This window comes from Hordeum vulgare, chromosome 4H (genome assembly GCF_904849725.1).
Source record: "Hordeum vulgare subsp. vulgare chromosome 4H, MorexV3_pseudomolecules_assembly, whole genome shotgun sequence".
Lineage (NCBI taxonomy): Eukaryota > Viridiplantae > Streptophyta > Magnoliopsida > Poales > Poaceae > Hordeum > Hordeum vulgare.
The window spans coordinates 20,793,650-20,810,418 of record NC_058521.1 but is presented as its reverse complement, the minus strand read 5'-3'; the positions used below and the strand labels follow the sequence as shown (position 1 = coordinate 20,810,418).

The 16,769-nt window shown below is 45.9% G+C and overlaps 1 protein-coding gene across 1 annotated transcript; it reads left to right on the top strand.

Moving 5' to 3' along the window:
* Nucleotides 1-9,095: 9,095 nt before the first annotated feature.
* On the top strand, nucleotides 9,096-16,385 carry LOC123447546. The gene is made up of 7 exons (XM_045124152.1): nucleotides 9,096-10,762; nucleotides 12,145-13,438; nucleotides 13,633-13,912; nucleotides 14,566-14,673; nucleotides 14,792-15,070; nucleotides 15,487-15,630; nucleotides 15,738-16,385. The coding sequence occupies exons 1-7, from the start codon at nucleotides 9,748-9,750 to the stop codon at nucleotides 15,924-15,926; spliced, it is 3,309 nt and encodes a 1,102-aa protein (XP_044980087.1). The 5' UTR covers nucleotides 9,096-9,747; the 3' UTR covers nucleotides 15,927-16,385.
* Nucleotides 16,386-16,769: the final 384 nt, after the last annotated feature.

Genomic DNA, 16,769 nt, shown 5'->3' with positions numbered 1-16,769 from the left:
CCGAAGGGGTTGTGTCTTTGGTTGGGCGCGGCGAGTTGGTCCTGGCGACGGTTCGGATCTTCGCTCTGGCTCTTCTTGATTGCCTCGGCCCGAAATTCTCGCATCACGAAGCAGTTCTCCCAAGAGTGGCCCGCCGGGCCGTCGGCCGTGGCGTGGTGCGGGCAAGGGCCTTTGAGTAGCTCTTCGTAGTTACGCGGTCTTTTCCCACTGAAGCCTCGATTCTTCTTTTTGCCGTCATTGGCGTTGGTGTTGGCAACCTGATCCGAGGGCTCCTCATGTGGCCTACGCTTGCCGTTGGTCCCCTGGTTGTGACGGGTGCGGCCTTGGAGGCGGGTGTGGTTTTTGGTTGAATCGCCCTTCTTGGGCGAGTTACCCTTACCATCCTCGCCGGGATCCTTGGTATCATCGGCCTCGGCGTACCTAGTGAGGGTATCCATTAGCTCGCCCATATCCTGAACTTTCCGTTTGAGTCGCCCCAGTTTCTGGACCAGCGGCTCATAGTGGCAGTTATGCTCGAGGATAAGCACAGCTTGCGCTGTCGTGATGCCATCCGACGAATGGATAATTTCCGCGACTCGCCGCGACCAATGGTGCGCCGACTCATCCGGGCGTTGCACGCAGTGTTGCAAATCGACGATTGTCATCGGCCGTTTACAGGTTCCCCGGAAGTTTTTGATGAAACGCTCCTTCAACTCGGCCTAGGACTGGATAGAATTGGGGGGGGGTAAGTTTTTCAACCAAGTGCGCACCGATCCCTCGAGCATCATGGTGAAATATCTGGCGCAAACCGCCTCGTTTACGTCGAGCATGTCCATGGCGATCTCATAGCCCTCGATCCAAGATGTTGGTTCGAGATCTGGTGTGTAATTAGGCACCTTTCTTGGCCCTTTGAAATCCTTGGGCATTCTTTCATTTCGAAGGGCCAGGGACAAGCAGGGCACCCCAACTCGTCCTCCGGTCCCCGCGGGAGGAGTCTGAGCCTCTTGAATGTTGGGTGGACCACTGCCCGGCGGGTTCCGCTCGGGCGGGTTGTCCTGCGGGAGGTGTCGCGGGGCGCTGTTTATGGCTGGCTGATCCTCCGGCCAACCCCTGGTATAGCTCGCCTGGGGGGTGGAGTGCAATCGCTCGGGGCTGTGTGAGAACTGCGCGTTTTGGACCACCGCCGTTTTCAACATCTCGATGGCGTTCCTTGCTTCGATCTCAGCTGGGGTGTTGCCGTGGATCGGGAGAGACTCCAGATGGCGAGTTGCGGCAAGCACGTTATCCACCGGGTTAGAGAAGTGGCCTCGAGGGGTACGGAAACGAGGAATTTGACCCTCAGTCGGCTGAATCGGCGGGTTAGGAGGGCGGCCCAGCCCTCCTGCTGGAGCGGCTCCCATCCCGGGTGTTTGGGGAGTGTCGAACAGGCGAGTCGGATTGAGATCATGGGGCAGGCGTCCCTGGTGCCTCCGCTGATGGACGGCGTCGGATGCGCGCTGCTGTCTTTCAAGCCGCCAATTGTCGGTGTTCAACCGCATCCTTTCGGCCGTAATCTGGGCTTGTCGAGTTTCCATCCTGGCGGACTCCGTCTCAGCATCCTGATGGGCCTTTGCCACCGCCTCCCTCAGTTTTGCTAACTCCGCATTTATCTCTTCTTGGTTCTCTGGCGTGAGGGGGGTTGACATTAGTCTTGTGATTTCCGCCGCTAAATCCACCAGGACTGCTGACGCACTTCTGGACGTCCCGCCGGTTCCATCGCCTTCGGCGGGATTCTGTGCGGGTTGAGTCGCCCCAGCCATGTAGATGGCGATCTGGCGGCGGGTTCGATCGAGGATTTCCGGATCCATGGCCAATGACAAGCCCCCAAGACCGTCTCCGTGGAGGGACTGGATGGAATCGGAATCGCCCATGGATGATTCGTCGTCAGAGTTGATGGGGGTAACCTCCTGAGCCGCCGCGTGCTCTGGCTCCTCCGACCCCTGCGTGAAACCCACAAAGACCGGGTGGGTAAGATTCCGGGTTACGACTGGATGAACGTACCTGGCCGGCTCGACGGTGTCGGAGGAGATGTCCGGCTCAGGAACAGATGACCCGATCATGCCGATGAAGACGTTGATCTTGCCGAAGGGGACCCTGTAGCCTGATTCGAGAGAATTTGCTTCAGGTCCCCATCGCCAGTTGTCGATGTAGGCTATGCCGCGTCGGCTCCAAGTCATGAGCGCCGCCGCATAACTCCCAGACCCTGGTAGGGCTCCCTTTGAGAACTCAACTCCACCGTGCGCAGGCCCCACGGTGGGCGCCAACTGTCGTGGTTTTGTCACGGCAGATGTCCTCGTGAAAGGACTTGATACTGGAGCCATCGCACCTTGGTGGCGACTCAAAGGGGTTAAGCGGGAGAGACACGGCGATTTACCCAGGTTCGGCCCCTCGAGAGGAGGTAATAGCCTACGTCCTGCTTTTGTGTGTATTGATATGGATTCGATTACAAGGAAGGCGTAACTCGCCTAAACCTAGTACTCGATGATTTCTAACCCTCTCTCTCCCCCTCCAGACTCGCCTTTATATATAGGTCGAAGCCCTAGGGTTTACAAGAGTCCCTTCCCCTTTACAAATCATGACCACCGCGGTCTCTAAGTCGCCGTCCTGCAAAACCCGGAGACCTTCCACAAATCATAACCATCCTGCGACTTTGAACCGCCCAGGCTGAGGCCCAACTAGCCCTAAAGGATGAATCGCCTTACAAGTAACCCGGCCCATATTCGGCGGGTCACTTAATAAGCAATATCCCCAACACGAATGGTTCATCTGTGTATCCAAGATTGTTGAGATCCACTGTTGTCATTCCATACCGCAGGTCTTCCTTTACCCCGCCTCCTTTCAGATTGACCCATTTGCACCGAAACAAAGGGACCTTCAAATTGTTTCCATAGTCAAGTTCCCATATCTCCTCTTTGTAACCATAATATGTGTCCTTTCGCCTATTGTTGGTGTTTGCTGCATCAAAGCGGACACCGCTGTTTTGGTTGGTGCTCTTTTTATCTTGGGCGATCGTGTAAAATGTATTCCCATTTATCTCGTACCCTTTGAAAGTCGATATAGTCGAAGATGGTAACTTGGCCAGCAAGTACATGTCATCTCCAACTTCAAGGTCATGTATGAGACGTGTTTGCAACCAACCGCAGAATGAAGACATGTGTGTACGTTTGATCCAGGGATCATACTGCTCCAGATTCTTGGAGCGTACAATATCCATATGTTCCTCGATATACGGAGCCACCAAGGTGGAATTTTCTAGGACTGTGTAGTGTGCTTTCGCCCAAGAATGTTCGTCCTTACATATTACTAAATCCTTTCCTATCATGCCTTTTCCACCGAGCCTGCCCTCATGCCTCGATTCAGGAAGACCAATCGACTTAATATCAGGAATAAAGTCAATGCAAAACTCAATGACCTCCTCTGTTCCATGGCCCTTGGAGATGCTTCCTTCTGGCCTAGCACGATTGTGAACATATTTCTTTAAGACTCCTGTGAACCTCTCGAAGGGGAACATATTGTGTAGAAATACAGGGCCCAGAATGACAATCTCTTCGACTAGGTGAACTAGGACGTGTGTCATGATATTGAAGAAGGATGGTGGGAACACCAACTCAAAACTGACAAGGCATTGCACCAAATCATTCTGTAACCTTGATAGGATTTTTGGATCGATTACCTTCTGAGATATTGCATTGAGGAATGCACATAGCTTCACAATGGATGATCGGACGTTTTTCGATAGAAGCCGCCTCAATGCAACCGGAAGCAATTGCGTCATAATCACGTGGCAGTCATGAGACTTTAGGTTCTGGAATTTTTTATCTGCCATATTTATTATTCCCTTTTATATTCGACGAGTAGCTAGACGGGATCTTCATAATGAGCAGGCATTCAAAGAAGATTTCCTTCTCTTCTTTGGTAAGAGCGTAGCTTGTAGGACCTTCATACTGCTTTGGATGCATGTTGTCTTTTTCGTGCATACGTTGCTGGTCCTCCGATGGCTCCGGTGTATCTTTTGTCTTTCCATACACGCCCAAGAAGCCTAGCAGGTTCACGCAAAGATTCTTCGTAACGTGCATCACGTCTATTACAGGCAGGCCTCTAGGACTTTCCAATAAGGTAGGTCCCAAAATATAGATTTCTTCTTCCACATGGGCGCATGTCCGTCAACGCCATTCGGAACCGATTGTCTGCCAGGACCCTTTCCAAAAATTACTTTTAAATCCTTGACCATGTGAAGTATATGATCACCAGTACGGTGGACAGGCTTCTTCCGCTAATGTGCCTCACCTTTGAAATGATTGCCTTCTTTTCTTAAGAGATGCTTGATTGGAATAAACCGACGATGTTCTAGGTGCATGTGTGGTATCCCTTGTTTGCCTGTCCTGAAAGGTTACTAAGAGCAATCCAATTATTGATGGTTACAAACAACAACGTTCGTAGGTCAAATTCCTCCTGTTTGTGCTCATCCCACACACGTACACCTTTGATAGCCCACTGCTGTAAAAGTTCTTCAACTAATGGCCTCAGGTACACATCAATGTCGTTGCGGGGTTGCTTGGGGCCTTGGATGAGCACTGGCATCATAATGAACTTCCGCTTCATGCACAACCAAGGAGGAAGGTTATAGATACATAGAGTCACGGGCCAGGTGCTATGATTGCTGCTCTGCTCCCCAAAAGGATTAGTGCCATATGCACTTAAACCAAACCAACACTTGCTTGGGTCATGTGCAAACTAAGAAGTTAATTTGAGCCCAAATTTCATATAAATCAAATAAACTCCCACATAATTACTCCCAAACTAAAACCCACAAATCACTATACTTATAAAGCATTGCACGAGTCGATCTAGCAATGAGAGATGAAAGGACAAAGTTGCTAACTTTTGTGAACACTTGGAGAGATGGGGTGCCTCAAATCTTCACAAATCTTGGTGAAAATTGGAAAGTGAGCTCGAGCAAGGGGAAGAACAGAGGAGAGAGTGGAGAAAACAGAGCAATGAGCACGGGCTGGACCAAGGGGTTTATATAGTAAACTCTTTAGTCCCGGTTTGTATAATGAACCGGGACTAAAGGTCCACATATAACCTCGATTTGTGATACAAACCGGGACTAAAGGTGCTAGTGGGGCCCCCAGCCTCACAGAACACTGCCACCACTCCTTCAGTCCTGGTTTGTGTCACAAACCGAGACTATAGGTTCAAATCGAACCGGGACTAATGATGCCCGAGCCCACCGACAGCTCCTAGCCGTTGGAACCGGGACTAATAGGTCATATTAGTCCCGGTTCCAACCAAACCGGGACTAAAGGGTCAAACGAAAGGCCTGTTTTCTACTAGTGTCAACTGTCATTTAGTCTTCCATGATTGCTGACAACTCAACGTATACTTATAAAACAAGCAGTTTCAATTAAACATATAAGAAAATAGGGACTTACTGTTTCTCCTCCCAACTTATTTATCTCAGGGATAATGTCAATAATAATGAATCATGACACCTATATCCAACTGACATGATGACATGCTCGAGGTGAGTAGGCGAATTGGTGGGTCGGGAATAGCCTCAACATGGCGATCTCAGAGGAGGGTCTTGGCGAGTCTAGCCGTGGCGAAGATCTCGGGCCCTATTCTGGCGCGATTTTTGAAAAATGGGAGACCACGAGCTAGAGCCAAGCTTTTTTGGGGGGGGGGGAGGGCGTGCCGGTGGGAATTTATGACGGTGGGGAGGTGAACCGGGCGGTGCGTCGATGATTGTGCCATTTTTTCGAGTGTGATGCGCACACATGAGATTTGAGGATACTGAGTGTTTCCTTGATCAAATTTAAGAAGAAGTAGAAGAAAATCTTTTGAGGCACAATAGGGACTTGAAGTCCTAAAAAATGTCAACACTTGGAGTTAAGATTTTTTGAGAGTACGATTAGATTAATTAGAGAGTACTCCACTGTTTTGCTATCTGGCTTTTATTTCCCGTGTTGCCGTTCCCGTGTTGCCGTTAAAGCCCGGTAAGCGCGTACCGATTTGTGGCGCAGGACGATGCCCCGGCTTTGGTCTCATCTCATCCATGCCTGCACTGGTTTTACATTTGATGTGATTGTGGCCCTAAAATATTTCTTCGATACCACACCCTAGCCCAGCCAGGAAGAAGTACGTAGTACGTAGCCAGTGGGCAACAAAAAATATGTAGCCTCTCCTGCCATTACTTTGCAGCAGAAATGGGACAGTTCAACAGTGCCGTTACCGTTGTCCTAACGACATGCAGGACTGTCCAACAGGATGCTTTGACTAGACGCATCGCTCAACGAACAACAGGTAGGACGTCCGGATAGCTTCTTTAAAATATGATGAACAAGCCTGTTTTAAATATATATCTAGGACCCTATACGCAGTCAAAAAGAAAGGGAGACTTCACATAATTTTATTCTCTTGTTATGTGCCACACTCCATCGGTTTCTTTCTCCTTTCTATATGGAAGACTCAACTAGGTGTTGTTCCATCCGAGATGGGGCTGAAGCGAGTGAATGGTTCGCTACGAGGAATCCCTCACGCGAACAAAACGTTTGATAGGAACTCCCCCCCCCCCCCCCCCTCCGCCCGGCGAAATATTGTCTTTGGAGGCCAAGCTCCATGGAGTTTGGTTTTAAATATTTGAATTTCATCAAATTTCATATTATTTATGTTTTAAAAATTTCTAAAAAAACACATATATAGATGACGGCATAGCATATATTTGTGTAAATTTTCAGGACAAAATACGTTGAAACGAGGGTTATGTAAAAAACGTAAATCTGAGATTTTTTAACACATTATACTATTCATCCTTCTAGGTCATGAATTTATTTTCTTGTACATCTCATATTTCAACGTTTTCATTCTGAAATTTTACACACATACACATAACATCTTTGTTTACTTGCATTTTTTTTAATTTTTTTGAAACCGAGAAGTCCGAATTTTGATTTTTTTCAAAAAAAAAACCCTTCATGAAGGCCGAGAGCCAAACGTCCGTTCTCCACCCCCACCCACCCTAGGTTTGAACCCAACGTCACCCATACCCTTTGCTAGGCTTTATAACTCAACACCATTAACGAACGAATCTGTGATTGGATGGTTCAATAAACAACGGTATCCCAATCAATCAGGATTCAAGTCCTGATGCTCGCATTATTCCTGTATTTATTTTAGATTTTTTCGGCGATGTGCGTTTAATGGGAGGGGACGTTTTCATCGGCGACAAGGCGCCTACGGCGACTTTGTAAATCTTATGATATGGCGGCTCAATTTCTCGAAGATACTCATAGAAATAGGATGCTCGTTTTTACGTTCATAGAATGAGCATGATAGTCACAATCTTATCCGGGGATAGATCCCGGGCCCGTATAGCTGTCTATTTGTGGACATACCCCGATAAGGCTCACACTCTACGCCCGTAAAGCTTTCCATTTGCCACAAAAATAAATTGCAGTACACTCCATCCTTTTGTTTCTCTCTCTTATAAGGAAACCGTTACCAGCGTAAAGAAGATGCCAATTGAAGTAAATAAGGTGCCAGAAAGAAGGATACTCATTCATGGAGCTAAGTGTGTGGTCATCACCCCTTCCACCTTGAATATACCCCTCGAGCGCCAACAACTTCATCACACCCACCGTAACCCGACAGAAGGCACCACCGCCAGTATCACGATGCTTTGTCTTCATACTCACACAGGCTAAAACACCCGCTGGCAACAGAAAAAGGGTGCGACAAAAGGAGGCGACTTTACGCGTATCGTAGAGAGTTCGGATAGTAACAAAGAGCATGGTGCCGCCGCTCTACCACACGGAACGTGACCTACCTAGCCAAGCCATGAAATCCACATAGACGTCACTTTCTGCCGCGAAAGGGCTTCTATCTCCTATTCGCCACGTCTCGACTTTTCTTCGGAGGAAGGACTCAATCTTTTTCCCTCTAGAGCTTCATGTGGAATCCCAACATCTTAGATGCAAACCCAAAAGATAGAAAGAAAAAAAAAACCAGCCATCCGCGACACTTTCTCGCGCAAGGGCCTATATTTTCATTTTGGGAAACGTTTCTGGCCGGTGCGTCGGCCGAACCGTTCAGCCGGCCGCACACGACCCGCTGATTAGGCATGCAGCATTTTTTTCGTCTAAATTGCTGCAACCACCATCATATTTGCTACAAGCGTTTTTTTTTGCTATATTTTGTCCAGTAAAAAAGCTGGATATACGTTTGGTTGCAACTCCAGTTCGTTGGATTTTTCGTTACAATCGGTGTTTTTACTTTTGCTACAATCGTGTTAATTTTTGCTACAACCGGCATCATTTTTTGCTGCAACCGTTTACTAAAAAAGTTGCATCCACGTTCACGTAGATATTTGTTACAACCGGCGTTTGACTTTTGCTACCACGCACCATCAACTTCTTTTTTTGTTACGATCACTTAGATATTTTTTTGCTATAAATTTTGTTCTTGTTGCAACCGATGAAAAAATTTCTGCATCGCGTCGAAACTTTGCTGCATTGTGAAAAAAAATGTTGCATGAAGATCTAACGGTACGGACGCGCGGCAGTTGGCGGATCGTGCCGCGCGCGGGCGCAGAGCACCGGCCTTTTATTTTCCTAGTTTCCTTTTTTTGCGGATCTTAGGTTTTATTTTCCCTTTCCCTGTGTAGAACCTTTAATTGGAATTGCAACGGGAAAACTTTTATTTCGACCCAACCTTTTTGATCAGTATATCTATGTGTGTTTCATGCTCATATAGGAGTAGAACTTTGCATGGAACCTGAATGTAGGCGCACATTCCTCGTCACTTTATACATACTTGTAGACGGGGAAAAAAAGCGCACATCTTGTAGGAGTAGTTGTATGTAACCTCTAGCCTAGATGGGGTATAGGGCATCCAAGACGAGATGCACTTTACAGCGAGATACCTGGGACAGGATGGGATGGGATTCCCTTTTGCTTAGGGCAATCCAATTGCGAGGCCAATGAAAGCGCCGAACGGTCACTCTCGCCCCGCCCGGACCGATTTCGTTTTGAACGGCCGCCCACAAACACACACACGCAAGGGAGAGAGGGGGGAAAAAATTAGGATTCTTTTACTTATTTATCGCCATCCATCCATCATCTCCCCAGAAATCCCTCCTCGATTCGATTCCCCACCCCGGATCGACCACACCACACCGCACCGCAGCCGGCACGGAGCGAGGAAAAAAACCATTTCTTTTCCGCACCACCACCACCACTGCGAATATGCTGCCCCCAGCCGCGCCGGCCGCCCCCTGATCCCCAATGCCCCCGCGCCGCCGCCGATCCGCCCCGCCTCCCGCTTCCTCCTAGCCCTCTCCCTCCCTCCCTCCTCCGCCCCGCCGCTCCCGCCCGCTCGCGGCGGACGGGCTGGGGGCCGAGGGGACGGCTAGGGTTTTCCTCCCGCGATTCGAGCGCCGCCGGGCTCCCGCGGGTTCGTGCTTCCTCCCTCGCCCGCTCGCTCTGCGGAGCGGCGCCTGCGGTTCCGCGTCGCCCTAGAGGGATTGGCCGGCCCCTTGCTCCACTCCTCGCTGCCGCGGGAGCAGAGCGCGGCTCCGGGGAGGAGCTCCGCGGGCTCGATTCGCGGGCGCATTCCGCGGCCTCGCGAGCCTGAAGCTTCGGTTCGGCCGGCCCCGGGCCCCGGAAAGCGCGGCCTTTTAAGCTTCCCAGCGCCTCCCGCCGGGTCTCGCTGCGGGTGCCGGAGGGAACCATGGCGGAGAACATCGATCTGGTGCTGGAGTTCCTCAAGAAGAACCGGTTCGCCAAGGCCGAGGCCGCGCTCCGCGGGGAGCTCAGCGCCACCAACGGCCAGAGGCGCGCGGCCGAGCCGCCCAAGGAGGAGGACGAGCAGGAGGGCGGCTCCACCGCGGGGCCGAGGGGCGCCGCCTCTTCCGTGAGGAGCGCCGACTCGTCGAGGGAGTTCATCGTCAAGGAGATTGACGTGGGAGGCCTGGCGAACGGATCTGATGGGAAGAAGGGGCTCGGGATTGGCCTGCCTCTCGAGAGCAACAACACGGGGGATCTGTATCCGTGGAATTTCAGCATTGCCAACAGCACCGTGGAGCAGCTGGCCGAGCTTCTCGTGTCCGAGGAGGTGCCGCGGCATCGCCGCACATCGGTAGCTGAGAAGAGGGACCGGGGCGTCGGGACCGAGCAGCCTGGTCCGGTGCTGGAGCAGAAGGTGTCGTTTGGAAGAGGGAAGGGGAAGGTTGACACCGCGGGGAGAAGTGAGGTCCATGAACCAGGCCATTCGAGTGACAAGAATCTGGTTCCAGAAAAGGAGGAACCCTTGAATGGCTATGCAGTCAAGACAGTGCTTCCATTTCCTACTGAAATCCCGTCGTCTAGCTACCATACTACTCACCAGGATGGAAATGACAGGAAAGATACGAAGAAGAGCGTCAATGCCGATGGTTCTGGAAAACCAGCAAAGAGGCAGCCGCCTGATGAGGGCAACAGGCAGTATTACTCAGGGAAGTCCCAGAGTAATGTGGATCACGTCGCTGACCGTTGCTTCGACCTGCAGCTCATGGGAAATAGCCAACGCGAAGAGTTTCCAAAGTTGCCTCCTGTGCGGCTCAAGTCTGAGGATAAGCTTGTTAACATGAACTGGGAGGAGAAGATCGATCATCATGGATCTGGATTCAACGACCCTAGTACTGACCATGTCTTTATGATTGGCTCTTATCTTAATGTTCCCATTGGGCAGGACATTACATCATCAGGTATGTTGTTTACGATTTGATAGTGAAACTGTAACTTTTAGATAATCCAGTACATTTAGTCTTCTATGCGTGAACATTACAAAGATTTGAACATTACATCGTCACACTTAGGAAGGTGACTACATAGATGCTAGTTCAAGATAATTATTCCATTTTTCTTTGTGTTGAACTTGAGCGCATGACAATAGAAACCATGAAGTCTCTTACTGGCTTGAATGATTTTGTTTAGAGTCCTAAAGAATTTGTAACAATTGTTCACTTTGCTTCTTGGGAAGTAATTGTTCTAGAGTCATTGCCATTTTTTCCTTTTTGTGAACTCTACAGCTTTATTTTATGTCAGTTTGTGCCAAACTTGTTTGTTTATCCTTCTAATTGTCTCTTGAGAGAATAATAACTCTCCTTGACCTAGAAGTTGTCCAGACCAAATCACCACAATTGTCATCTTCGTTCTGTAGGACAGCAAGCTTGAGAATAAGCTAACATAACATGATTTGTATTGTATATGCCTTTTGCTAGGGAGTAAGGACATCAGCCGAAGCAGGTTGTTTGTTAGGGTTCTTGTGTGAAGAGTTTCATTGTGATGATAAAAATCACACTTTCTGACATACTCTGCTTTTGTTGAAGTTTCTAGGAAGACATTTAACTTGTATACCTGCTATCCAACATACTACATACACACATTTACATAGAACTTTTGTCAGATCCTATAGTAATCATGCATATTTTGATGGCATTATTACACGAGTAAAATAAGAGACCTTTTTTACAATTCAAGGACACCTGCCTTTAAAACATATGTTAAATTTCATATGCCATACATCTATAATTGTGTCTCGTTCCTTCTTTTACAGTTTTACCCAAAGGAATATTAGTGGTCACTTCCCATTTGCTTGTTGATCTTATGTGAGATTTTCTAAATTCAAAACTCTGTGTTCTGGAAATTTTGATGTTTAATAGTATCAATATGCAAACTGAATCTTTGATAATAAGTCTTTTTCTTTGCATTTGAAGGGCACTTGTCTCTTAGAGCATATGCTCTTGTAAATTAGTTTGGAGGTGCTCTCAGATGCGATACTTAAAAAATCCATGTTTGTTTTTCTTAAAGGGATATTTACCGATCATTTGACATTTTCATGTAGATCTTATGTGAGCTAAAAAAAACCAAGGACTCAATCTTACGTGAAAATTTCATGTTTGATAATCTGGATATCCAAATTTGCAACAGTGAATTTTTTTTTTGCTCTTAAGATTAAAATATGGCAACTATATAGGAGTGTTTTTCCATGCTTCTGAGCTCTAGTGCTCTACTGTATGGTTTCACTTATCTGAGTTTGGCGAATCTTTTGGCACTTAACGTTTGACCTGCATGTTAACACATTCAGGTGGAAGACGCACGGTTGGTAGTAGTTGGTTATCTGTGAGTCAAGGCATTGCAGAGGATACTCCTGACATGGCTTTTGATACAATGGGTGATGATTTGCCTGAGTATCCAAATGAGTATTGGGACTCTGATGAGTATGACGATGACGACGATGTTGGCTACACCCGACAACCAATTGAGGACGAAACCTGGTTTCTTGCACATGAGATTGACTATCCTAGTGACAATGAGAAGGCAACTGGTCACACAAGTGGTGCTGATCGACATGATCGTCCTACAAAGGATGATGATGACGACCAATCATTTGTTGAAGAGGATTCTTACATATCTGGTGAGCAGTATTTTCATGGGAAGAACATCGCACCGATAGGTACTTCGGAGCGGCCAATAGGACATGGGATTCCTGATAATGATATGATAGCTCAGTATGATGGTCAACTTTTGGATTCAGAAGAGCTAAATTTGATGCATTCTGAACCAGTATGGCAGGGTTTTGTGTCACAGAATAGTGAACTAGGCATGTTAGGAAATGGGAAATTCCTTAATGATTCTGCACGACCTCATCCTGATGACCCTTTTGTTGAGGATGATCAGCATGGTTCAGTCAGGTCAATTGGCGTTGGTATAAGCAGTGATGCTGCTGACATTGGCAGTGAGGTGCGTGAAAGTCTGATTGGAGGAAGCAGTGAAGGAGACATAGAATACTTCAACGAAGGTAATCTGAGTGTTAGTGGAAAGAGACACTCTCAGCAAGAAACAGAAAAGAAAAAGGTTAATGCGAATGGAGCAAAACAGGACCAAATAAACTATGATATCCAAAAGGGAAATATGCCACCAGGAGCAGCTTATGGTGATGGTGGATTTTCTTTTCCGCCACCACTTCATTCTGGAAAAAACACCGAATCAGATGTTAAGTCTTCATGGTCAAAGAAGGATGATTATTCAATCAATGATCCCGATGACTGTCAAAATGGTACGGTATCGGATGATACACTTGCCACATGGAAGAAAAGGAACAGTGTCTCTTCCCTAAGGAGCTCTCGAGATGAAATGACTTCTGATGTTGTTAGATCAAGAAACTCGAGCGCATCGTCTGCTCTGAATAATACTTACGATGAAGTGGAGGAAACAATGAATGCTCGTCATCAGAAACTAGATGATGCACAAGAAGAGGAGACAGGCACCACGTTAGATGACGAGGAAGCAGCAGCATTGCAAGAACAAGTAAGGCAGATAAAGGCCCAGGAGGAAGAATTTGAAACTTTCAATCTGAAGATTGTGCATAGGAAAAATAGGTACCTTTTTTAGTCCTTGATTCCTTGATCGCTCTCTTTGATTCCTGATTTGGGTTGAGGCTTAAAAGGAAATGGACAGGCCTAGTTATCTATTTATGCTTGGTGTTTACGTTTAGATTGGAACGATATCTATTTGTTTCCGTGTAGAGATGCTTGTTTACTCTGACATTTATCTTCTGTAAACGTTAAAACAGAACTGGTTTCGAAGAAGACAAAAATTTCCATGTTGTTCTCAATTCTGTTATTGCTGGTCGTTACCATGTCACGGAGTATTTGGGATCAGCAGCGTTCAGCAAAGCTATCCAGGCACATGATTTACACACAGGAATGGATGTGTGTGTTAAAATCATTAAGAACAACAAAGATTTTTTCGACCAGAGCCTTGATGAGATCAAGCTTCTGAAATATGTGAACAAGCATGACCCTGCTGACAAGTACCACCTTTTGCGTCTATATGATTACTTCTACTATCGGGTAAGTATGAGTTTTTTTAGCTTTTCCTGATCCCTTGCTCTTATTTAGTTCCCATGGAGCATATGCTTTTTTCAAGTTTAGGGTTGAGATATATGTTCCCATTGATTTTACTGAAGCATTTTCCTTCAATTTTTTATTATGGTAAATATGGGATCCTGATTATCTGCTGTTAATGTTAATTTTATTGATACATTAGTTCATTTGTTTGACAGTTTTTCTCCTTCTCTTTATAAACATTTCCTATCCAGTTATCTTGGCATTGATTTCTTATGTAGACTAACTTTTATAGTTCATACGCATTAAGGCAGGGTTGGAGATCATCATGCCATTTGATCCATTAGAATTGCCATATTTGATGTTTTTTTCTTTCAATTATTCACATTTGCCAAATGATCTAATCCTTTCTCCTCAGTCCATTGCATCTTGTAATGAAATTTGCCATGTTTGGTATTGCACTTGTTTCAAACACAATTGGAGGATTATTTGTTCATACTATATGTAGGTTTTGTTCATACTATATGAAGGTCTAGGAGTTTAGTTTATTTTGTAAATAAAAAGTCTTCGAGATTCTTTGTCAAGTCAATTCATTAGGGCGTCCTGTGACGAAGTCAGCCCTGTTTTCTGTAGAACTTAGTTGAAGTATTTGTTTGCAGGAACATTTGTTGATAGTTTGTGAACTTCTGAAGGCAAATTTGTATGAATTTCAAAAGTTTAACAGAGAATCAGGAGGCGAGGTTTACTTTACGATGCCAAGATTACAGGTATTATTAAACTTTATCACCTATTAATGCTGATTCAGTGTTCTCATTAAGCAATTGGACATGAATCAACTTTTCATGCTGATAACTGATCTATTTCTTTGATGGATCCGTTTTGCAGTCGATAGCCATTCAGTGTCTGGAGTCACTGCAGTTTCTGCATGGACTTGGTCTTATTCATTGTGATCTGAAGCCAGAGAACATATTGGTAAAGAGCTATAGTAGATGTGAAATTAAGGTCATTGACCTTGGCAGTAGCTGTTTTGAGACCGACCATCTATGCTCATACGTTCAATCGCGATCTTACCGTGCACCTGAGGTTATACTGGGCCTACCTTATGACAAAAAGATAGATATATGGTCACTTGGATGTATTCTAGCAGAACTTTGCACTGGGAATGTAAGTGGCTATTGCATGCTGATGATTACGTTCTTAGCAGTTACATTTATTGTCCTTCTGTGACTGTTTCTGTAACAATCTTTTAGCGCCCTATACTAGAAAAAGCCTGTAATGAAAACACACAGTTTATAATCAGATAAAAGGAGAACTTTTCTTTCAGCGTATATTTATTTCTTTAATGTCTTGACCATAGTAAGGTACATACCCGGTGTTCTGTGCTGTAAGTGCTAACAGTACTAGTATGGAAATAAGGCATTTAGGAAGTATATACCTCATTAACAGAAGCTATTTTTATTTTTATATCTCCTGTCTCTATGTTATGTGTTTAGGTGTCAACAATAAAATACATTTAGTGTTTCTTCTTCTTACATGTAAGAATATGTTAGCTAATCTTTCTGTTGATCTATGCTCTTCAGGTCCTTTTTCAAAACGATTCTCCTGCGACATTACTTGCACGTGTGATGGGCATCATTGGATCCATAGAACAAGCTATGCTTGCACAGGGGCGTGATACTTATAAATACTTCACAAAGAATCACATGTTGTATGAAAGAAATCAGGTTTGAACTCTTCAGCCATATTTCTTTTCCACTCAGGAACACCTGATTCAGGTTCCTCCTTGAAATGGTATCATTTCTAAAATAAGTCGCAATTGATTGTGTTTCAGGAAAGCAGCAGGCTAGAATACTTGATTCCGAAGAAGACATCATTGCGGCACCGCTTGCCCATGGCCGATCAAGGTTTCATCGAGTTTGTTTCATACCTTCTCGAGGTGAATCCGAAGAAGCGCCCAAGCGCCTTGGAAGCATTGAAACACCCGTGGCTTTCTTTTCCTTACGAGCCAATATCGTCATGACACGGCTGCTGCTACTGGATCGTCATGTTTGCACCATATCGAATGCCTTAAACCTCTGTTCTGGCACCTGAAGCAAACACCATGAAGTTTTGATGGAAGATCAAGATGATGAAATCTGTTGTAGCATGGGCCACCCCACGGAAACAAACGTTCCGAGTTCAAACATTCAAGCGCGATGTTGATTCAAGCCAATTGCTGGGATGGTGGTCTTTTGCTACCCTGTGTACTAAAAATGCCCTGTGTTGTGATGTAATATAACTCTGGGTTTTGTCTATTGTCTGGCTGGCCCCAATATAACAGGCCATTTGGTTAGAGGTACATTTTGAAACCCCATTTTTCGTCTAGGAATAGGGCTGTCATGTTGTACATGGTGTGATTATTATTGTCCAACCTTGTGGTGCCATGCTGCGCACGTCTATTTTTATGGTTCTAAGTTATAACCCAAGGTTCTCTTCTGTACACATGCTGTTTTTAGTCTTAGGATTGGGTGAAAATTCATCTTTACTGTTCCTGTGCTACTCTTTTTTAAACATGCTTGGAATTTGCAGAAAATCGGGCTGCGGCCAGTTGCTGTGGAACTCATGTGAAGTTTTTATTTGACTTTTTGAAGTTCACTTTTGACACTTTAGTTCTTCGTAGTCATGTCATATTTTTTTTATTGTTAGATTCGTATTTGAAAGGAGTTCTCAATGATATTATTTTTGTTACATAAACATATATTTTGCGAGGGGGTGGGACTATAAACCCGGACAGAGTTGTTAATCTTACCTGCACCATTCAGTTTCCATCATCTGCAGCATACATACAGAGAGAGCGTGATTTGTACTGGCATTGATATGTAGG

Coding starts and splice junctions, on each gene's coding strand:
- LOC123447546 (XM_045124152.1), top strand. CDS start 9,748: ATGGCGGAGAACATCGATCTGGTGCTGGAGTTCCTCAAGAAGAACCGG. Junction 10,763..12,144: donor GCAGGACATTACATCATCAG/GTATGTTGTTTA, acceptor TAACACATTCAG/GTGGAAGACGCACGGTTGGT. Junction 15,071..15,486: donor CAGAACTTTGCACTGGGAAT/GTAAGTGGCTAT, acceptor TATGCTCTTCAG/GTCCTTTTTCAAAACGATTC.